Raw genomic sequence first — 22,166 nt, 5'->3', positions numbered from 1 at the left:
GATACTGTGGCTCAAAGCTTTCTGTATTGTAACCTAACCTACGTCTCCAGAATTTTCTCATCATTTTCATTAACTCAGGTGTTCCCACTAAGCTCAGGCCTGAGCAGTTTTTACTTCTACAATCTCTGTGTCTTTGTTTATACTGTTCTCTTTGCCTACAATGTGTTTCTTCCAACAATCCAAATCCTCAAAGACCAGCTGAAGTACCTAGTTTCTCAAAGGGCTTCGTCAATAAGTGACAGCCTAAGAACTCCTTGGTACTTACTGATTACATTAGTTTTTCACAATTATTGTCTTACATTATTGCCATTTCATTAAGAAAATATTAACTCCTTTAGCCTTCTCAAAAATATCTCAGCAACCAGACCATTGCACTATATGTGTAAGCAAAAATAAAAAAATTTTTTAAGTATTATACATTTAAGCATTGTATTTTTTAAAATTTTAAATTATTTAAAAACTTCGGGGGGGTACACAGTAAGTGTATATATTTATGGGTTGATTTTTCTGACTAATTTGATAACAACTAAGATTTCATATATTTTACGACAAAAGATTTATTCACTGATATTTTCCATGAAAGTTAAACTAATCAACATAATTTTAGTAGTCATACAACTCTCTTCACCTTTTCCTATATCATAACTCAAACTACTTGAAAATATGTTTTTAAGTAAATTTACCCTTACTTTAATATCAGAATACTTGAGACCAAAAAAAGTTTTTAAAGTTGAGTTTCAAGGAAACAGACAGGCTACTTTTGTGTCCTCTTGAATCCATTTGGCTGGAATACCCCCCATTAGGTTGGATAGCCGTTATCTACCTTACAAAAGAAGTGGGGGATAGAAGCAAAGCTCACTTCAGAATTTTCTCTGCCAATTGGCAAATACATAGTTTATTCTAAGTTGGAATAAGTTAAATATAGCTATCTAATGCTATCTGTGCTATTTAAATCAAGACTTTACTTATGTAAAAAATCAGAACAAAAAACACACACTTCTCTCTCACTTGGCCACAGAGGGATCTGATCCACTTTTGACACACAACTGTTGGACTAGACATGGAAAGTATTTTATTTGAAAAGGAAATTTAATGATTGTCATTCCAAAAAGTTCTCTCTGGTGGGAAGATGTTTCACTGGAATGACAGTAATAAAATAGAAATGTCTTGATACACTTTTTTCACTTTAGCAAACTGATTTCTGATCTGAGTTCTCACAGAATTGCGAGTATGTCCAAAACTTTGTGTCTGTTAATTACTTCTTAATGCAAACATCATTTTTTTCTTCCATTGTTGTGGTGATCAGTGTACACTTTGATATAAAACACATTTTGGTTATTTTGACAGTCCTTTCACAACATATTCAGTTCTCTCTAAATCATTCATAAGCAATCTGTTTGATTTTGTCACACACATTTCCTTGATTTGCTATAAATATATTTAAACATTTTCATTAAAGAGGCAAGAAGAGTTTGAATGTTAGATCCAAATATTAATGAATTAATTAAACACATACACACACACACAAAAAAAAACCCTCAAATGCCTGACCTCTAGGAATGGATTCAATTCCAAATATCCATGTGTTAAATAAGGCAGACAAATTGCTTTAAAAAGACACTGAAACACAGACCAAAATGAATAGCAAATCTTGAAAAACAAACCTAACTTTTGTTCTTTAGTATGCTTGTTTCACACTCACTTTATTAAAAAGTTGAAAGATGGAACTGCCAAACATATACATAAATGAATAGGAATGCAGCGCTAATAATTTCCAGTAGAAGTCATCGTTTGGTTTCCTTATGAGGTTCTCTCTCCACTGTGAATGCTACTTCACTCTTGTTAAACCACTTTGGAATAATCCATTATTCCCAAAGACAAATCACCCAAGTCTATGCTGTTAACGTTGTTACAGATTGGCACTTATCATTACAGATTAGATCAGGTTCTGTAAGATTGTCTATTATATTGGTTGAGGAAAAAAACATTTGTGCTCTGCCAGTGACAATTTTCCCTTAATTTAGGAATTCCTATTTCTTACAGAGGCCAGCTGGAAATGAGCAAAGCATTACAGAGCCTTCCTTAGCTGTTGGCCTGGAGAATACACATTCTCTCCAAAATATATATCTTTGGCATAGTCTAGAAGTAAGGAATCTTGGGTAATCTCTGTGCTGGCCAAGTGTGAGAATTATGATTTTTAACCCCTAAACGCACTGAAGTGTTTTTTTTTTTTTTAATTTAAGAATTAAAAAACAGACTGCTGTTGGGTTTTTTAATCTAACAAAAATTTAAACACCTTAGAGTGATATTTTTACTGTTGTGTTTTCTGCCTCTTTGGTAAAGTATTTAACATGACATTTTATAGGATTTACAGCTTGAAGAATCTTACAGTTCCTTTAGGATGTGTTTAACATGCACAGATTAATAGTTCCATGAACTCACTGACAAACTAGTAGATTATATAACCTAAATCTACACATTTATTTATACTGTAATCTCCCATATAGTCCCCAAACCTAAGTAATCTAAATATTCAGAGTGACAAATGACTAGCTAGTACTGAAACAGTACTTATATGACTTTTCTGAAGTCCTGACATGAAAGGTAGAAACTAACATTTAGTTAATAATTTTAAACTTTGGCATTTTACCATCAATTCTCAATGTATAAGACTAGATGTGGAAGTCTTTTCTTTAACCCCATGTTCAAAATCATATATTACTTCAAATTATAACTTAATGGACAAATATGGAACATTTTCTATAACAGCAGTTGTTAGTCAAATAAGTAGAGTTAGTAATTATCTCAATGCATGTTTTCAAAATGATATGATTAAAGTAAAATATCAAACTGCCAGTTGAAGAATATTTCATTCTAACACTAAAATATTTATTGGCTGAGCACAGTGACCCACGTCTGTAATCCCTGGACTTTGGGAGGCTGAGGTGGGCAGATCACTTGAGGTCAGGAGTTCGAGACCAGCCTGGCCAATATGGCAAAACCCCATCTCTACGAAAAATACAAAAATTAGCTGGGTATGGTGGCAGCACCTGAAATCCCAGGTACTTGGAAGGCTGAGGCAGGAGAATCGCTTGAACCTGGGAGGCAGAGATTGCTGTGAGCCCAGATTGTGCCAGTGTACTACAGCCTGGGCAACAGAGGGAGACTTCATCTTAGAAATAAATAACTAAAATTAAATATTTATCTTTTTTTCTTTTGAGTTTTTGTGCCAATCAGTAAGAGCTTCTATCATATACTTTAATTTTAGAACAGTATATATATACACACACACATATATACACACACCCACATATATATACACACCCACATATATAAACATATATGTGGGTGTGTATGTATTATATATATATATTTTTTTTGTTTGTTTGTTTGTTTTGAGACAAAGTCTCGCTCTGTCACCCAGGCTGGAGTGCAGTGGCATGATCTTGGCTTACTGCAACCTCCGCCTCCAGGGTTCAAGCGATTCTTGTGCCTCAGCCTCCTGAGTAGCTAGGATTAAAGATGTTCACCACCAAGCCCGGCTAATTTTTCTATTTTAGTAGAGACAGGGTATCACCATGTTGGCCAGGCTGGTCTCAAACTCCTGACCTCAGGTGATGCACCCACCTCGGCCTTCCAAAGTGCTGGGATTACAGGTATGAGCCACTGCGCCCGGCCTAGGACAGTATATTCTTATACTTCTTCCTTTCACATTCACTTTGAGAAGCACTAATAAATCTTTATTTTTACAAAGAAAGAATTACAAGACTCAGTGTCACGATTCTAGTATAGTTGTTTATGCAAGTTAAATACAGAAAAACAGCATAATTGTTGGCTGCTTGCCAGATAGCAACAGTGTAAGACATCAAAAATTGGCATGTGGGACAGTCCAGTGGATGTCAGAGCCCATGCAGTGCAGAAGCCATACAAGAGTCAGAGATCAATGGAAAGAATGAGTGTCTGCTCTCTCAACAGGAGAGTAGTTCAGAGGCTTTTATGAATAGCCCATTTATAACATGTTTAGTGAAATTAAGTTGTTCAGAAGTGCCTATGCTGCTTCTTGGCACAGCAGACAACAATATTCTTTGGTGAATTTGGCAGAGACATGATAATGGCTAGGTTATACCATGAGCCATCACATAAATTTCTACATATGATTCATGAATTTTCAATGACAGAAAGATAATTTTATACTTTACAAAAGTAGATTCAAGTTGTACTATGTGCAAGTCTTGAATAACTCACTGACATCATGTTTGACTATTCTTTTGTCTCATTTGGGCACTTTATAAATTTGTGGATGGCTATTTATTGGAGCTTGTGTAGCCCCTTTGAATTAAACACGTTTTTCTTATTTCAGTATATTTCAGAGCATATTTGCTGTCATTCACCGGAATTGAGTGGATACCTACTAAGCATAATGGTGTTCATATAAACTATGGGAAAGAATACGTGAAGATGATCTTGATAAACATATTAAACTATATCATAAAAGGAACATTTCTATATAAAATAATGAAAATTTAGCAACAGAGTACTTTCATATCTTCTGTGTAGCATTTGACCCATCAAAAACTTCTTTATACCATTGTGCTATTTTAGATCTAATTAACCTCAGTTCCTAAAATGTATCAGATTACACTTGAAAAACTTTAATTTCATCAGGCCACACGTATTCAACAGTACACATTCACTGATCTTGAACATACTGGAGCTATGACATCTGTAAATATCTCAAGGTCAATGGACATTTCTTTGAGCATCTTCTATAAGGTATTCACCTATTTTTCAGTGTTAAACCAAAGTCTTTTTTTTTTTTTTTTTTAATTTTACTTTAAGTTCCAGGATACATGTGCAGAACATGCAGGTTTGTTACATAGGTAAACGTGTGCCATGGTGGTTTGCTGTCCTTTTCAACCTGTCACCTAGATATTAAGCCCTGCATGCATTAGCTATTTGTCCTGATGCTCTCCCTCCCCTCCTCCACCCCCAACAGGTCCCAGTGTGTATTGTTTCCCTCCCTGTGTCCATGTATTCTCATTGTTCCGCTCCCACTTATGAGTCAGAACATGCAGTGTTTGGTTTTCTTTCCCTGTGTTTGCTGAGGATGATGCCTTCCAGCTTTATCCATGTCCCTGCAAATGACATGATCTCATCTCTTTTTATGGCTGCATAGTATTCCATGTTGTATATGTACAACATTTTCTTTATCCAGTCTATCACTGATGCACATTTGAGTTGGTTCCATGTCTTTGCTATTGTGAATAGTGCCGCTATAAACATATGTGTGCATGTATCTTTATAACAGAATGATATATATTCCTTTGGGTATATACCCAGTAATGGAATTGCTGGATCAAATGGTATATCTGGTTCTAAATCCTTGAGGAATCACCACACTCTCTTCCACAATTGTTAAACTAATTTACATTCCCACCAGCAATATAAAAGTATCATATTTCTCCACAGTCTCACCAGTATCTGTTGTTTTTTGACTTTTTAATGATCACTATTCTGACTGGTGTGGGATGGTATCTCACTGTGGTTTTGATTTGCATTTCTCTAATAATCAGTGATATTGAGCTTTTTTTCATGTTTGTTAGCTGCATTAATGTCTTCTTTTGAGAAGTGTCTGTTCCTGTCCTTTGCTCACTTTTTGAAAGGGTTGTGTTTTCATCTTCTAAATGTGTTTAAGTTCCTTGTAAATTCTGTATATTAGACCTTTGTTAGATAGGTAGATTGCAAAAATTTTCTCCCATTCTATAGGTGGCCTTTTCACTCTGATGATAGTTTCTTTTGCTGTGCAGAAACTCTTTAGTTTAATTAGATCCCATTTGTCAAATTTAGCTTTTGTTGCAATTGCTTTTGGTGATTTCATCATAAAATCTTTGCCCGTGCCTATGTCCTGAATGGTATTGCCTAGATTTTCTTCTAGGGATTAAGCGAAGATCTCAGCAACACTTTCCATTAATGCCATAAGTTATACAATTTCAGGAGTGAAATTTCCATGTTCAGTTTTCTCATGTTATTTAACTTGTCAGCAGTGTCTCATGTCTCATTCATCTTTTATGAGAGAAGAAAGGATTTCACACCTTGGTCTGTCCAAGAAATGGACTTCACAACTATTCAGAGTTCATTTCATCCCTTTGTTTCTACAATAATGTCACAGTTAGAGAATTTGTTAAGATTTTTTTTTTTTTGAGTGTGTTTTTATTTCCTACACGTTTTCATTTTCTCTCATTTGTCTGTGTTTAGGCCAGTCCATAAGTTTGTCAAATCATTTTGACATCTGAGCCTATCTTTTTCAGTAATGCCAAACCCTGTCTGCTCGGTGCTATCAACTTAGTAGATATAATTTTGTAAGAGTTCATGTCTGTATCTGTTACTACATCATCCATGGTCACTTATAGAAAAAATATAAACATCTGAGTTAAGTAAACTTCTACTCTACGCTTCTGTAAATTTGGACATTGCTTATACATCCCCCAAGGATTTCCCTTTCAGCTGGTTTATTTTGATTAAATTATTTTTAGATAAAATAAAGTCATTCAGCTCTTATTACCTGGCATAAGAATGGCAGGTAATAAAGTAGGAAATGGCAGGAAATTAAGCTTTAGAGACTGAAAACGACTATAGGGTTTAAGAAGGTATATTTCATTTTGAAAGAAGATTAAGTCTTTTTCTTGTTACCAAATTGATTTGCTAACATTTCTATTTGAACTTCTCATTTACTAAACTATTTCTCTGATCATTTTGAGAGTCCAAAGTGTTCAAATTATTGAGAATTATTTTATCGTGTTTAGTGTTTGACATGTGAGCCACAGTATAGATACAACTTAATACAATCTTAGACATTGTCACTAATGTCCAGGGCAATAATAGATTTATTTCATTATAAAAGAAATATGGGGTTGTCAATGAAAAGAGTCAAACTGTGTAAAATATTTAAAGAGATTTATGCTGAGCCAAATATGAGTGACCACAGCCCATGACACAGCCCAGGGAAATTCTGAGAACATGTACCCAAGGTAGTCAGGCTACAGCTTAGTTTTATACATTTTTGGGAAACATAAGACAGCAATCAATACATGTAAGATGTACATTGGTTTGATACAGAAAGGCGGGACAACTTGAAGAGGGAGCTACCAGGTCATAGGTGGATTCAAAGATGTTCTGATTGGCAATGGATTGAAAGAATTTATTTAAAGACCTGGAATCAATAGAAGGGAGTGTGTCTGGGTTAAGATAAGAGGTTGTGGAGACCAAGGTTCTTATGCAGGTGAAGCTTCTACTTAGGAGGCTTCAGAGAGAATAGATAGTAAATGTTTCTTATCAGACTCAAAAAGGTGCCAGATTCTTAGTTAATTCTCTTCTGGATCAAGAAAAAGACCTGGAAAGAGAAGGGGATTCTTTACAGAATGTAGATTTTTCCCACAAGAGAAGCTTTGCATGGCCATTTCAAAATATGTCAAGAAAATAAGTTTTGGAGTAAATTAATTTGTTTCGGGCCTGCTGTCTGTCATATTCTTATTGCCACAAAGAGTTTGCTTTGTCAATCTTAAGGTCTCTTTTTTAACGTCCGTGCTGGTCAACTATGCCTGAATTCCAAAGGGAGGAGGGTATGATGGAGTATGTTCTACTGTTACCAGCAGCAAATCCATTCGGGTCTACAGCACCCTCAGTTCTTGTCTCTTCAGAAGAAAGAATTTGAGGGTCATAAGGCAGAAGGAGAGACCAAGGCAAGTTTTACAGCAGGAGTGAAAGTGAAGCAGCGTCATTATCTGGGGTAAATACCCAAGGTTTGTTGTGTTATGCCGGGGCGGACACACAATAAATGAGCTTAAGCGCAGATGTTTAATAGGCAAAAGAACGAGAAAACAGAATGACTCTCGTAGAGAGAGAGGGACTCCTGAGTGGGTCTTCTGATTCTGTGGTGGAATGCATGAGGTTTTATAGATGAGGTTTTATAGATGAGGTTGAGGAGGCTGTGTCTGATTTACATAGGGCATTAGAGATTGGGCGGACCAGGTGTGCCATTCGTTTGCATAGCACAGGAAGAAGCTGGCCACCCCACCCTAATCTTTTACTACGCAGATGGGTTCTCCTCTTATCTGGTATCATGTTGACTGTTCCTTTATTCTACACCTGGCTGACAAAGAAAAAGGGAGAAGGACCCTCCATGTCGAACATACCTGACCCCCAGGTAGCCTTTTCCTATTGGCACAGTTGCCGGCATTCACCCATGCAAGCTTCTAGCTTCTATGTCTGCAGCTCAATTTTACAGGCTGTTCTTTCTTAGAAAAGAAATGATTTGGGGGCTGCTTTTCATTAAAGAAAACCCTTACCAAGGACTCTCTGACTCTCACAAACTGCCTAAATAATTTCTTTCTAGCTAGTGTATGAAAAATGTATTAAAAAGCTTTAGAGCAGGAATGAAAGGATGAAAAGTAAACTTGGAAGAGGGCCAAGCAGGTAACCTGAAGGGCAAGTATGCGGCTTGATCTTTTGGCTTGAGGTGTTATATGTTGGCATGCTTCCGGGGTCTTCCATTCCTTCTCCCCAATTCTTCTTTTGGTGTGAGCTGTCCACATGCACAATGGCTGGCTCGCACTTGGTAGTGGAGCATGCGCAGTGTGTTTACTGGAGTTGCATGCATGCTCACTTAAGGTGCTCTTCCCTTAGTAGTCTAATATTCCTAGGAGGTCATATACCAGTTAAACTCCACCATTTTTCCTCTTAATGCTCATGCTTGAGCCCACTTGCCCAGTTCCTGAGCTCTTATTGGAAAGCTGCTGATCACCAGTTTCCGTTTTTTTTTTTTTTTCCATCTGTAGGGAAACTGCCTTCCCCAAGTGCTGGCTGCAACTAATTATTATTTTAGAGAGACAGTTAACAACCTACTGACCATCACCTGATGGTCGCCTGACATTCCTGGTTGTGGGGGAGGGAGAGTCCCTCTTCTGCCTTGCTCATGTCTGCCTATCTAGTATAACACTATCACCCATTCATGGCCTGAATTTGTGTTTCAGGTTTACTTCTAGAATGCTCTTGGCTGACAGGAGGGGTCCATTCAGTTAGTTGGGGGACTTGGAATTTTATTTTTGGTTTACATAGTGAAATTATCTCATGCGTACCCAAGTACAGAGAAGATTGTACTTTCCTTAGGTAGATTTAATTGATGAGTATCACTAAGGCAATAGAACAAATTTTGCTTTCAGAGACTTTAGGGCTTATTTTTTGGTGGGGAAAAGGGATTATCAACATCAGTTTTCCTTGTGCCTTGTTGTTTGTCTATGTCAAAAATTTGCTTAAATCCTAAATCCTTGTGACCTATTTTCTAAGCTGTTTAAGTTTGCTCTAAAGATGATTGCTTTCATTTTACTCTAGTAAACCTGGGACATCATGATTGTGTTTCCTATTCAGAATTAAATCTTGTATGTGGAGTTGATTCATGAGGTGCTTTGTTTCAAAGGTCTTTTGGGTCAATATTAAACTGTTTGGGGAACAGAATATCCATCAGACAATACAAGACTCTCTTTTTAAAATACTCTAGTCAGAAAATTTTCCTTGTAAAAGAAATTTCAATAGCAAGTTATCTGTTAAACTCTGTATTTCTTTCCGATTTGCTGGCAAATTGATGTTGACATTTTAGCATTTTGGTTTTTAGTGGAACTCTATAGTGTGTCTTGTTTCAAATATACATTAAATTACTTGATACACATGTGAAGAGCAAGATGTAGCATTGATTAGAAAGAAGGACTGAAAGAAGGGAGAAGGGAAGGAAGGGGAGAGAGAGCATGCCATGGAATCTGAAGAAACACCTACCTAAAGGTCCACTCTACTCATTTGCCCTTGTTATTAAATATTTTAGAATATCATAGCACACAAATGTATGAATAAAACTATATAGTGCAGATAGTAGAAATAACATTATATCTGGAATCAAAAGACTTGCATTTGAGGTTTGTCTCTCCTTATGGGGCATGTCTTTCTATCATCTCCTTGAGTCCTACCCTGATTTTCCCATTTGAATTACAAAACCCCTTATCCCAAACGTTTCTCATCCTCTCTCTCAGCTTTAATCTTTTCCATAGTACCTGTTAACATGTAAATTTTAGTGTACTTTCCTCCTTTTTTTTTTTTTTTTTTTTTTGCTCTTACCCTCTCCCCCATTAAGATGTAAGCTCCTGGGGGCCCCTGTTCCTGTCTGTTTTGCTTACTATTACATCCCAGTCTCCAGAGGTGGCACATTGGCTCAGTAAATATTTGTTGAATGACTAATTGAAATACATGCTTCACACTTTCTATTAGCAATGTTGTTAGGGTTATGAGAAAGATAACCGAGATATTCTATGTAAAAGCATATTAGAGGCATGGAATATAATAGGTATTTCATATGTCTGTTCATTTCTGTTTATTGTCTAATATATGATCTGTCAGTAGGTTGTCTGCAGATAAGGTGACTAGATGTTTTAGTTTATTCAGGACTGTTTCAGTATGCCTAGAGTCTGGGAAAAGTTATTATCAGCAACTTATTTCACAAATGTCCTGATATGGATAATAAATTATATGATCACCCTATCTAAAGATGAATCATGCATGTGAATTGTCCTTAGAGCAAAAGTTTACCTCATACCACATAACCTGAGTTATACTAAAAATTAAACAAAAAAGCTTTCAAAATTCATTAATTTTTAATTTAACAGTAAAGTAGGAGGATAATAGTCTAACATGGCACTATGTGGAAAAGGGAAATATTTCTATTTTAACATAAAAGGAATATTAGCAATTTTCTAGTATTAAATAGTGCTTCAGCATTCAAATGCTGAATTCAGTATTTTTTAAGTTAAAACTCTAATTCCAGCACTTCTTGTCTGTAAAACCATAGGCAATTTGTGAATTTATGTGAGCATCTACTTTCTCGTCTGTTTAAAAGGGATAATAGTATTCATGGCCTTCATTAAAATAAATGAAGATATTAAATTAAAGTAAATATAAGCTTTAACACAGTGCCTAGCATATAATAAATACTACATAAGTGCTAGCTTCTTCCTGTTCGTATTGAATGGAGGAAAAACTTTCAGAAGTAGTACTGTCAGAGACTTTGGAACCAGAGAGATTCGCTCTTGAATAGGACCTGGTAAAATAAGGCTGAGACCTACTGGACTGCATTCCCAGGAGGTTAAGGCATTCTAAGTCACGGGATGAGGTGGGAGGTGGGCACAAGACACTGGTCACAAAGACCTTGCTGATAAAACAGGTTGCAGTAAAGAAGCCGGCCAAAACCCACCAAAACCATGATGGTGATTAAAGTGACTTCTGGTCCTCCTCGCTGCTCATTATACACTAATTATAATGCAGTAGCATGCTAAAACACACTCCCACCAGCACCATGACAGTTTACAAATGCCATGGCAACATCAGAAAGTTACCCTATGTGGTCTAAAAAGGGGAAGAACCCACAGTTCTTTGAATTGCTCACCCCTGTCCCAGAAAATTCATGAATAATCCACCTTTTGTTTAGCATATAATCAAGAAATAACTATAAGTATACTAAGTTGAGCAGCCCATGCTGCTGCTCTGCCTATGGAGTAGCCCTTCTTGTATTCCTTTATCTTCTTAATAAACTTGCTTTCACTTTACTCTAAGGACTCACCCTGAATTCTGTCTTGTGAGAGGTCCAGAAACCCCTCTCTTGGGGTCTGGATCGGGGGCCCTTTCCCATAACAGTACTATTGGTTTCCTTTGATCACAAAGCAACAAAGTGGCTTTGTAGTGTAACTGATTGTTTAAATATTACATAACTGGCTAAAAGTAGATGAAATTACCCAGCTTCCATAGTGGTAGTAATCTACTTCCAACTCCATCGATTTTATGTCATTGTGTTTTGTTAATAAATGTTATTGAATAAAATACCAGATCCATAGTGAATGATCTCTGGTGTTTTTATTTTTTACACAAGACCATGAACATAATGAGTGGTCAATAAATATTTGAAAACAAAAATAAATGATGTAGTATTCTGAGACATTCAAGCAGACTGTAATTTTAAGACTATGTTAGACAGGACTTCTATTTGCAGAAAGCAAAAGACTTGCCACAACTGTGAGCTGGCAAAGTGGATAATTAGTTAGTGAGATTAGAGTCTTTACTTTTTTTTTTATTATCATACTTTAAGTTCTAGGGTACATGTGCATAACGTGCAGGTTTGTTACATATGTATACTTGTGCCATGTTGGTGTGCTGCACCCATCAACTCGTCACTCTTATGTGGCTTCACTACTTAGAGATTTTCACCACTGAGATGATAGTAACTTTTAATAATAAATCTTTGGAATTTTACTTTGATAGTAATTTAGACCTGAAACTGCAACTGTCATCTACTACAATGCCTTGTCTAACAAAAAGGAAAAATAAGTTTTGGTAAATTATTTGCTAGAGGCAAATAATTAGCAGCCAGATCTCCTAATTTTGAAGTCAGAATTATTTTGGCTTTTTCTTTAATGTTGGTGTGTTTTTAATCACAGTGACACTATTTGAGAAGATATTTGATTATTTAATATTGTCTTCTATAATAAAAATAATAGTTTAGAAGATACCTTGGGATTTCAATTGTTCTATTTCAAATAACTGTCCATTTTCCATACATTTGTAATAAAAGTTTTACCAAATTATATTTTATAAAGAAAATACTAGTAAGAACTTGATATTGTATTATTAAAATATTCTAATGAAAATTGGATTCTAAAGCTAAAAGATCATTTATTTTAATAATAAAGCAAATCTATTAGCTATTAGTTTCAAAAACAGAAAATTATACTGTTTTAGTTTAATGAATTACAGAACTCTCATTATTTCTTGGACAATATTTTTATTTCCAGGTTATGCCCAAATAGTTACAAAACATAATTTGCCTATAAAATGCAACTAACACCTTTTTTTAGTTCCCAAATTTTTATCAAAGGTGCTGTCCAGCCATTATCTGCTAAGATTATGTATTCTGAGTTATCATGTGTCTACTGTTATTTTATGTCATTTTCAATAATACTGAAAAACGATGTGTTATTTTGCTTTGCTCATATCCTTTGGAGTTGATTATATAAGATTGACTAAAAGTGTCAGGAATAGTCTGTGACTAATTATGGGCCTCTTTGAAATGTTGAGAACCTTCTTTATCACATCAGAGTGATTTCATCTTTCTAAGGCTTCTATTGTTCTTTTGATTTCTCAAATATAGTGATTTTTTTCAAGATTTACAGAACTTTTAGGAATAGATACTAGAACAACATTTTGTTCTATGTAATATTAATCACTTAAAAGTTTTAGTTAAACTCTATTTCATTGTCCTGAAAATACTTTTCTAAGCATGTCTTTATTTATATGGTTATATCCATTGTATAGAGTGGTATTGAGATTAAGGCTTTTAAAGGAGAAAGACCATGTCAAAGAGTCCTCCTATAATAGATGGAAATTATAATAAAGCTCACACTGAACTGGAAATATTCAGATCATGTAGAAGTTTAAGAGAAAGAGTCAGGTTTAAAGGACATAACATCATAGTTTGTTGTTCTTTGATCTGCTATTTGCAGAAAGCTAAGAATTCATCAGATAAAAAAATATTTTGCGGAAATATATACAGAGTAAAACTTAGAAAGCTAAGTTATCTGTAGATTCATGTTAATGACATGCACATAAAATTCCATTATTCTGCAGTGAACTATTGTCATACCAGAAATATAGGCTTCATTATTGAACATGACATACGAACAACTCTAGCATAATTTACCATGCAGCTGAGGCGACAAACTGGATGAATTATATGGTACTACTTACAGATAAGAAGCAATATAAAGTGTCTGTGCTAAATACAGAACATGTGCTTTTAGCCAGTAATTTCCAGACTCAGACTGCACAGCATAATCACCTAAATACTTTCGCTATAAATGCAGATTCCCAGATCTCACATGAATTTATTGACTAAGAAATTCTATGTCTTAAAATCCATCATTGTCTTTAAAGAAAAATCTCTCCTATGATTCTGAAGTGTAGACTCAACATATGAATATATGGTTTAATTTATAAATATTGCATAAATATGCATAGGTAGTTGGGATAATGTGGAAGCTTTCATGGAGAAGCTGGATTTGAGATAGTGTTGGGGTTTTCTTTGTTGTTTTGTTTTGTTTTTTGTTTTGTTTTGTTGTGTTTGAGATAGAGTCTCACTCGTTCACCTGGGCTGGAATGCAGTGGCATGATCTTGGCTCACTGCAACCTCCGCCTCTTAGATTCAAGCAATTCTGTCTCATCCTCCCCAGTAGCTAGAATTATAGGCCTGCAGCACCACACCTAGCTAATTTTTGTATTTTTAGTAGAGATGGGGTTTTTCCATATTGGACAGGCTGGTCTAGAACTCCTGGCCTCAAGTGACTGCCCGCCTCGGCCTCCCAAAGTGCTGGAATTACACGTGTGAGCCACCACACCCAGTCTGAGATACAGTTTTGTAAAACAGCATGGCATTTAGGAAAGGAGTATTACTCTGAGCACAGTTGTAGAGGTAGAAATAGAAATTGCATGGAAATAATTAGTTTATAAAATAACAAATTATTTTTAATAGGATGGAGTTGAATATATAGTTAAAGAGGTAAATACATGCCAGCCTGGATATAGCAAGATACTGGGCTTTATCTTTTAGGCAATGGTAAACTCAATAACCAAAGATTTTTGTCCAAGGAGCATATATATGTAAATAAATTTTGAAAGAATGCATTTTCAATTAATATGTGGCATTCATTGGCAGGCTGAGGACTAAAAACAAATCAAACAATAGTATGTTAGATTTGAGGTAATGAGGATTTGTGCAGAATGCTTCCTTTGCTAAGGAAAATAAGAAAAGAGATGAGCCCAAGGATGATCATAAAGGAAGAACTGATAACAAAGAGAATGCAATGCTAATAGTAACTTAGGAAAATACAAAGGAAAAAAAGTATTAAAAATTGTATGTCTGTATATTTAAAAGATGACAATCAAAATATTTATCAATTTGTAATCAGAATAGAATACACCAAGATAATTTATTTAAATAATTATAATTGTATTAATAAACCCTTTAAGCAAAATATTGCTACATATTTTTACACAGAAAATAATATGGCTACTAAATAAATCATTATTTTCAGAAACAGAAGCACATTTCCCCTCTTACATATAGTTTTGATACCATAAAATAATGGTGTTTTCTCAGACAAACTAGCATCAGACTATTTGTGTCAGAAAACAAATTTAGTGATATATGTATAAAACCAAGAGATTTCCCTGGTAAAAGACTGTTACACATCAAATATGTTCTTTGCAACATATTTTACAAATGAAAATAACATTTAGTTGAAATGCAAGAAATAGGTTAAAAGTGCACTTGATTAATAAAAGCCATATATGACATACCCACAGCCAACATCATACTGAATGGGAAAAAGTTGAATGCATTTCCCCAAAACTGGAACAATGTAAGGTTACCCACTCACAACCTCTCAACATAGTACTTAGAAGTCCTAGCCAGAGCAATCAGGCAAGAGAAAGAAATAAAACATCCAAGTTTTAAAAGGAGAAGTCAAATTATCTGTGTTTGCTGATAATAAGATTGTATACCTAGCAAACTCTAAAGACTCCTTCAAAAGACTCCCAGACTTGATAAATGGCATCAGTGAAGTTTCAAGATACAAAATCAATGTAGAAGCACGTCTATACGCCAATAACATTCAAACTGAAAATGAAATCAAGAAGACGGTCCCATTTACAATAACCACACACACAAAAGAATTACTTAGGAATACATTTAACTAAGAAGGTGAAAGACCTCTGCAAGGAGAACTGCAAAATACTGATGAAATAAATAAATGACACAAACAAAAGGAAGAACATCCCATGCTCATGGATTATAAGAATCAATATCATCAAAATGACCATACTACCCAAAGCAATCTAGAGATTCAGCACAAATCCTATCAAATTATCAATGTCATTTTTCACAGAATTAGGAAAAAAATGCTGAAATTCATATAGAATCCTAAAATAGCCTGAATAGCTGAAGCAATCCTAAGTAAAGAACAAAGCCGGAGCCATCACAGTACCTGACTATATGCTACAAGGCTATAGTAACCAAAATAGCATAGTACTGGCACAAATATAGATACACAGATCTAGGGAACAGAAAAAAGAACTCAGAAACAAAACCACTTACCTATAACCAACTGATCTTCAACAGAGTCAACAAAAAAATGCAATGAGGAAAGGACAACCCTATTTCATAAATGATGCTGGAAAAATTGGATAGCCATATGCAGAGCAATGAAACTGGACCCCTATCTCTCACCAAATACAAAAATTTACTCAAGGTGGATTAAAGACTTGAACATAAGACCTGAAACTTAAAATCCTAGAAGAAAACCAAAGAAAATGCTTTTGGACATTCGCATAAGCAAGGAGTTTATGAGTAAGACCTTAAAAGCAAATGCAACAAAAACGAAGACACAAATGGGACTTAATTAAACTAAAGAGCTTCTGCACAGCAAAAGAAATAATCAACAGAGTATACAGAAAACTAACTGAATGGGAGAAAATATTTTCAAACTATGCATCTGACAAGGACTAATACTCAGAATCTGCAAGAAACAACTCAACAAACAAAAAACAAGTAGCCCCATTAAAAAGTGGGCAAAGGATATGAACACACATTCCTCAGAAGAGACACACAGGCAGCCCACAAACATATAAAAAAAAATGCTCAATATCATTAATCATCCAAGAAATGCAAATTAAAACCAAAATGAGATACCATCTCATACCAGTCAGAATGGCTACTATTAAAAAGACAAAAAAGAACAGATGTTGGTGAGGATGCAGAGAAAAGGGAATACTTATACATTATTGGTGAAAATGTAAATAAATACAACCACTATAGAAAACAGTATGGAGGGTTCTCAAAGACCTAAAAATAGAACTAACATTTGATTCAGCAGTCCCACCATTGAGTATCTATGCAAAGGAAACAAGTCCTTGTATCAAAAAGACACGTGTATTCATAGGTTTATCACAGCACTATTCATATTAGCAAAGTTATGGAATCAATCAGTGTGTCCACCAACAGATAACTGGATAAAGCAGGTGTGTGTGTGTGTGTGTGTGTGTAATAATATGCAACCAAAAAAGAATGAAATTATGTCTTTTACAGCAATGTGAATGGAACTGGAGGCCATTATCCTAAGTGAAATAACTCAGAAACAGAAAATCAAATATTTCATGTTCTCACTTGTAAGTGGGAACTAAACAATGGGCCGACATGGACATAGAGAGAGAGAGAGATAATAGACACTGAGATCTCCAAAAGTAGAGAGAGTTGAAAATTTACATATTGGGTACAATGTTCACTATCTGGCTGATGAGTATACTAGAAGCCCAAACCTTACCATTTTGCTATATATCCATCCCCAGAATCTATAAAAATAAAAAAGTTTACATGATAAAAATAAAAAAGAGAAAAAGTACCTTTTACCTGAGAAATTCAGATTATCAAGTATTTTTATTAGCATAATTCTAACATCACCTAATCTACCAAGAAAAAGCAATTATTTTAATAACGTATGTGGCTAAGACATCTTGATATTATTTATAAACATTTTAAGGCCAGAAAAAATAAGGCAGATGAGTATATTTAAAGACTGTAACAAGGATCCAGCTCTAAAAGTAGACATGTGCTAACTTCTGAACGTCGGTGATTAAATTAAATAATCATGAATCAATTATTTGTTTGCAAACCATGTATTAGACCTTTGAAAGCTGTCTGCTCAAGCATTACTGGTGTCATTCACTCTCTTTCTCTTCAAGTCATACTGTACCTTTTTCTTTAACCTTCTTTACTCTCATGTCCTTTTCATTACCCAAAACTCTGTCTTAGATCAGCCAGAGGTTCTCAACAGCATTGTGCCCAATTTATGAGCATCAATGTTTCTGACCCATGTTTTGCCTTGACTGTCGATGCTGCAGCTCATGTTTAATTTTAAGAAACATTTTGAGAAGGTTGCCACAACCTAGAAAATAATAACAGCAAAAAATAAAAATAAAAAAGAACCTTAACAAATCTTGTATTTCTCTTAGTGCTCAATTACCTGTGGCAAAGGAATGCAGTCCCGTGTTATCCAATGCATGCATAAGATCACAGGAAGACATGGAAATGAATGTTTTTCCTCAGAAAAACCTGCAGCATACAGGCCATGCCACCTTCAACCCTGCAATGAGAAAATTAATGTAAATACCATAACATCACCCAGACTGGGTAAGCAGACAAAACAAAAAAGATGTTTTTGAGAAACATAGAAATGCTTATGGCTTTTTGTATTTTATATATTACTTTAAACCTTGATAGTTGTAACCTATACTGATTATTTTGGTTTAGACTAAATTGGATCCATTTAAATATGATTTCGTCCAAATGGTCAGGTGGGTAAAAAAAAAGGTCCTGAAAACATAAACTGCTTTGATTCCCAAAGTTGTCCAATCAGCCAGATCCAGGAAATAATAATGCCACACCACCCCAGGTCTTTTTGTAACCAAAACTTTTTGTAACTAAAACTCGGATCAGTCCCATGGCAGAACTATCAATTAAGTTAATACCTGCAGAAAGATGAGATTGTAGTGTAAGCCTTAGATTTCTCCATGATTTATAGCCTTCCTTGTGATCTGGGTACAAATTATTCTTTGGAGTGACATAGACTAAAAACTGTCTTTCAAGAAGAATGGGTGCATGGATCTACACCATTAAACAAGAAGTTCTATTTTCTTTTTAAGTTTTGAGAATATGATACTAAATAAAAAGTAAATTCTAGTAGTATTGAATATATTGATGTTTACATTGTTTTATGTTACAAAATGCCTTCATATATTTCCCAACTTCTGTTATTTAATCTAAACCATAATTGAGAATTAGAGTATATATTTTAAGTAGATAGAGCCTATACTTGCATAACAAATACTAATGAATGATTTAGCATTTATATCTGTGACTTAGTAGCTTTTAACAGCACTCCTGCCTGATTGTCAGTGGGTTAATGTATGTTTAATACCTTTGGTTTTAACCTGTGCATATAATCTCCAGGGGAACAATTTGAACCATACAAAATAATATTACCAAAATGTAAGAAGATAAATTGTCATATGTATTTTTCCAGGCATAAGACTCAGTCAAATGAGAAAACTTGGTTTCTTCATGGAAATACAAAAATTCTCTTTTGGGGGCCAAATGATTAACTAACATTTCTAAGAAATAATCAGTTCAAGGTAAATAACACTGATCAAGACAAAAAGTTAAGCAATTCTAACGCAGATGTACTAAATCCATTTATTCAATAGCAGTATAATTCCTTTCTCCAACAATTACTTTACAGTATATTTCCTTTCTCCAACAAGTCCTTGAAATATTACGTGGCAGAAAATAATGGATTAAAAGAAAATTTTATTAAAATTGCATTTTCTCTATTTATTATTCCTTGAAGGTGTACCCCAAAATACAGAAGCACAATTAAGTTAGGAAAATCTAAGGTCTTTAAAAATGGAATAATTATGTTAGAATACAATTCATTCCCATATGCAAAAGAAATAATTGTAGCAGGAGTAACTTTCATTATGCATTCCAGAACACACTATTGTTTTACAAAAAGGGAGGCCAAGTCTACATGACCAAATATTCTATACCAAGTTCTCATTTCAAACACTTCAATTATTGCTATAAATCTCAGTCACTTGTGATGATGTGCATTGATTTTTATAGAAGCCTGAAATCACAGCTCCAGATAATCCATTTAGATGTGACTGTTATCTGGGGAAACTAGGAATATGAAATAACTGTGAGCATATTTTTGCTTTGCTGTTTCCTTGTAATTTCAACCTCAATAATAGTATTTATTAATTTGTATTCCCATAAAGGTAGATATATTGAGCACATTTATTTTTCTTTTTAATTTTCTCTACTAAAATTCAAAAGAAGCTTAAATGAAAGTTATGAAACTAAAGCTTAAAAGTACAACACATTGAACCTGGGAATTATATCTTTAATAAGCCTAAAAACATTTATAAGTAAAAATATTATTCATTCTTTACTTTTTAATCATAGGAGTTGTGTGTGTGTATATCTCTTTGTTGCTTAAATTCCAGAAGGTAATATAAATGAATCAAAGAGAGTGTACAAAATCTGCCCCCATTTAAATGCTTGAAGTTTGTTTTTACTGACATATATGATATCTGCATGGATTGAATTCACTATGTTCTATTTCACAGCTGCTCTGACTTTCAAGTGCCTGGGAGATCAGTGGCCAGTGTACTGCCGAGTGATCCGTGAAAAGAACCTATGTCAGGACATGCGGTGGTATCAGCGCTGCTGTGAAACATGCAGGGACTTCTATGCCCAAAAGCTGCAGCAGAAGAGCTGACCTCTAGCAGGCTGGCTGGATCACAGCTCTTTGCAATTACATTATTTATAAACACACACACTAGCATGTTTTTCAGACCAAATATTATCAGATTACATATAATTTAATCAAATTAATTTATTTTTTTTGCCTGCCAAACATCCAATGTGGTGCTTGTTTTGGTTACACAAACATTTTGATTTATACTATATGGCTTCATAAATAATTTTATATGAATGAATTAGTTGGATCCAGTAATATAATGAAAAGAAAAAGGAAAAAATAGATCATTATACTTAAAACAATGTTTTGTTGTTTTGTTAGGGCTATCTCTAAGGTGCTACTCTCTCCCCACCAATAACATTGAATTATCCAGAATGTATACTGACTTAGCATAATAGTTTAGGTATATATGAAGAGAAACTATTCTTGTTTTTTGGTGTCCTGCTGCAGAATTAGCCCATTTTCTGTTATCTGCAGGAGATGTGTAAACATAATGAACCTCATGGTGTTGAACAGGTTTTTAGAGAATGTATTATGAATTTGGTTCAGATTTATAGACATCCATAGGAAAAATTCTGCTGTAATTATAACCTTATTTTGATATGGAAAGGAAAAGTCAAAATAGAGACTTTGATCATGTTCATGAACATGTACTTGAACACAAGTATTGTAATAATGAAACACTGTAATGATTTACACTGAATCACAATTGCACTGTTGATATAGTGTAGAGAAATCGTTAGAAATGGTAACATCTTACAAAAATGTGTATTATTTTAACATGTTATCACTAGATTTTAGCTTTTTTAAAAATATTTTTAACAAAGAAAACATTGATCCACCCATTTCCCTGTATCTTTTTAGCAGATTTATTAGAGTATAGTATTTAGCCTCACGATTCATAATTAGAAAATTTACTAATATTTCTCAGCCTTTTCCCTAGGAACAAGGAAAAACAGAAAGCATATAATACTGTGGTAGTTTCATTGTGTTTTTCTTCCTTTTAAAAATTAAAAAGTTTTACAGTTATGTGAAACGTTCAAAAGCCAGCTTAAAATTTTTCTTGTGAGAAAATATTGTACATGATTCACATGATTTCTTAGATTTTTCAATAAAATATGTAAAACTTCCCATTGAGAGATAATTCTTCATAGACTTGTCACATATCCACATGTCTGACCAACAAAGGTACCGTCTACTTTTGTTCTGGAGTATCTTCTAGAGGATGTTTGTATAGTGAACTGCCTTGGAGGATAGTATCTCTCTTGGGAGCAAAGGGCAAACATGCTTCTCATTATAAAAGTTTCAGGTTCCCTAAAATTGGGGTTTCTTTACTATAAGACAATCCAATGCATGTGCTGAGGTCGCCTGGCTCTCTTCATGTCACCCTATGGGAAATGGGGTTCAAGGAGCCAGTACAGGAAAAGCTGATTCCCTGGCTACTATTACTGTGAGTAATGAAGTCGTTTGTCTCTAATGCAGGAGTCTCATGTCTTCTGCCCTGAAATCATAATAGGCTAACTTGATAAGTTGCAAGTAGGGCAAAACCTCAAAAGCTTCACAGTTCTTTACATTTCTCTCATTAATACTTTTCACCCTCATTTTAATAAATGTGTTTTAATATCAAGGTCATATTTTTTCCTAGATTGACCCTTCCTGTGTAAATCCTTTAATTTAATTGCTGAGATATAGGGTTAACCAATATCA

At 34.5% G+C, this 22,166-nt stretch overlaps 1 protein-coding gene across 1 annotated transcript in view; it reads left to right on the top strand.

Annotated features, from left to right (window-relative positions):
- The window catches only part of ADAMTS19 (ADAM metallopeptidase with thrombospondin type 1 motif 19), a 291,742-nt gene extending 269,812 nt beyond the window's left edge, over nt 1-21,930 (top strand). The window contains exons 22-23 of the mRNA XM_030927451.1: nt 18,151-18,328; nt 20,326-21,930. Coding sequence (XP_030783311.1) covers nt 18,151-18,328; nt 20,326-20,477 — 330 coding nt within the window. The 3' untranslated portion in view covers nt 20,478-21,930. The remainder of the gene's footprint in view (nt 1-18,150; nt 18,329-20,325) is intronic.
- The last annotated feature ends 236 nt before the right edge of the window (nt 21,931-22,166 follow it).

This window comes from Rhinopithecus roxellana, chromosome 3 (assembly GCF_007565055.1).
Source record: "Rhinopithecus roxellana isolate Shanxi Qingling chromosome 3, ASM756505v1, whole genome shotgun sequence".
NCBI classification, from domain to species: domain Eukaryota; kingdom Metazoa; phylum Chordata; class Mammalia; order Primates; family Cercopithecidae; genus Rhinopithecus; species Rhinopithecus roxellana.
Note: the sequence above shows the minus strand (reverse complement) of the source record. Positions and strands in the feature narration are given on the sequence as shown.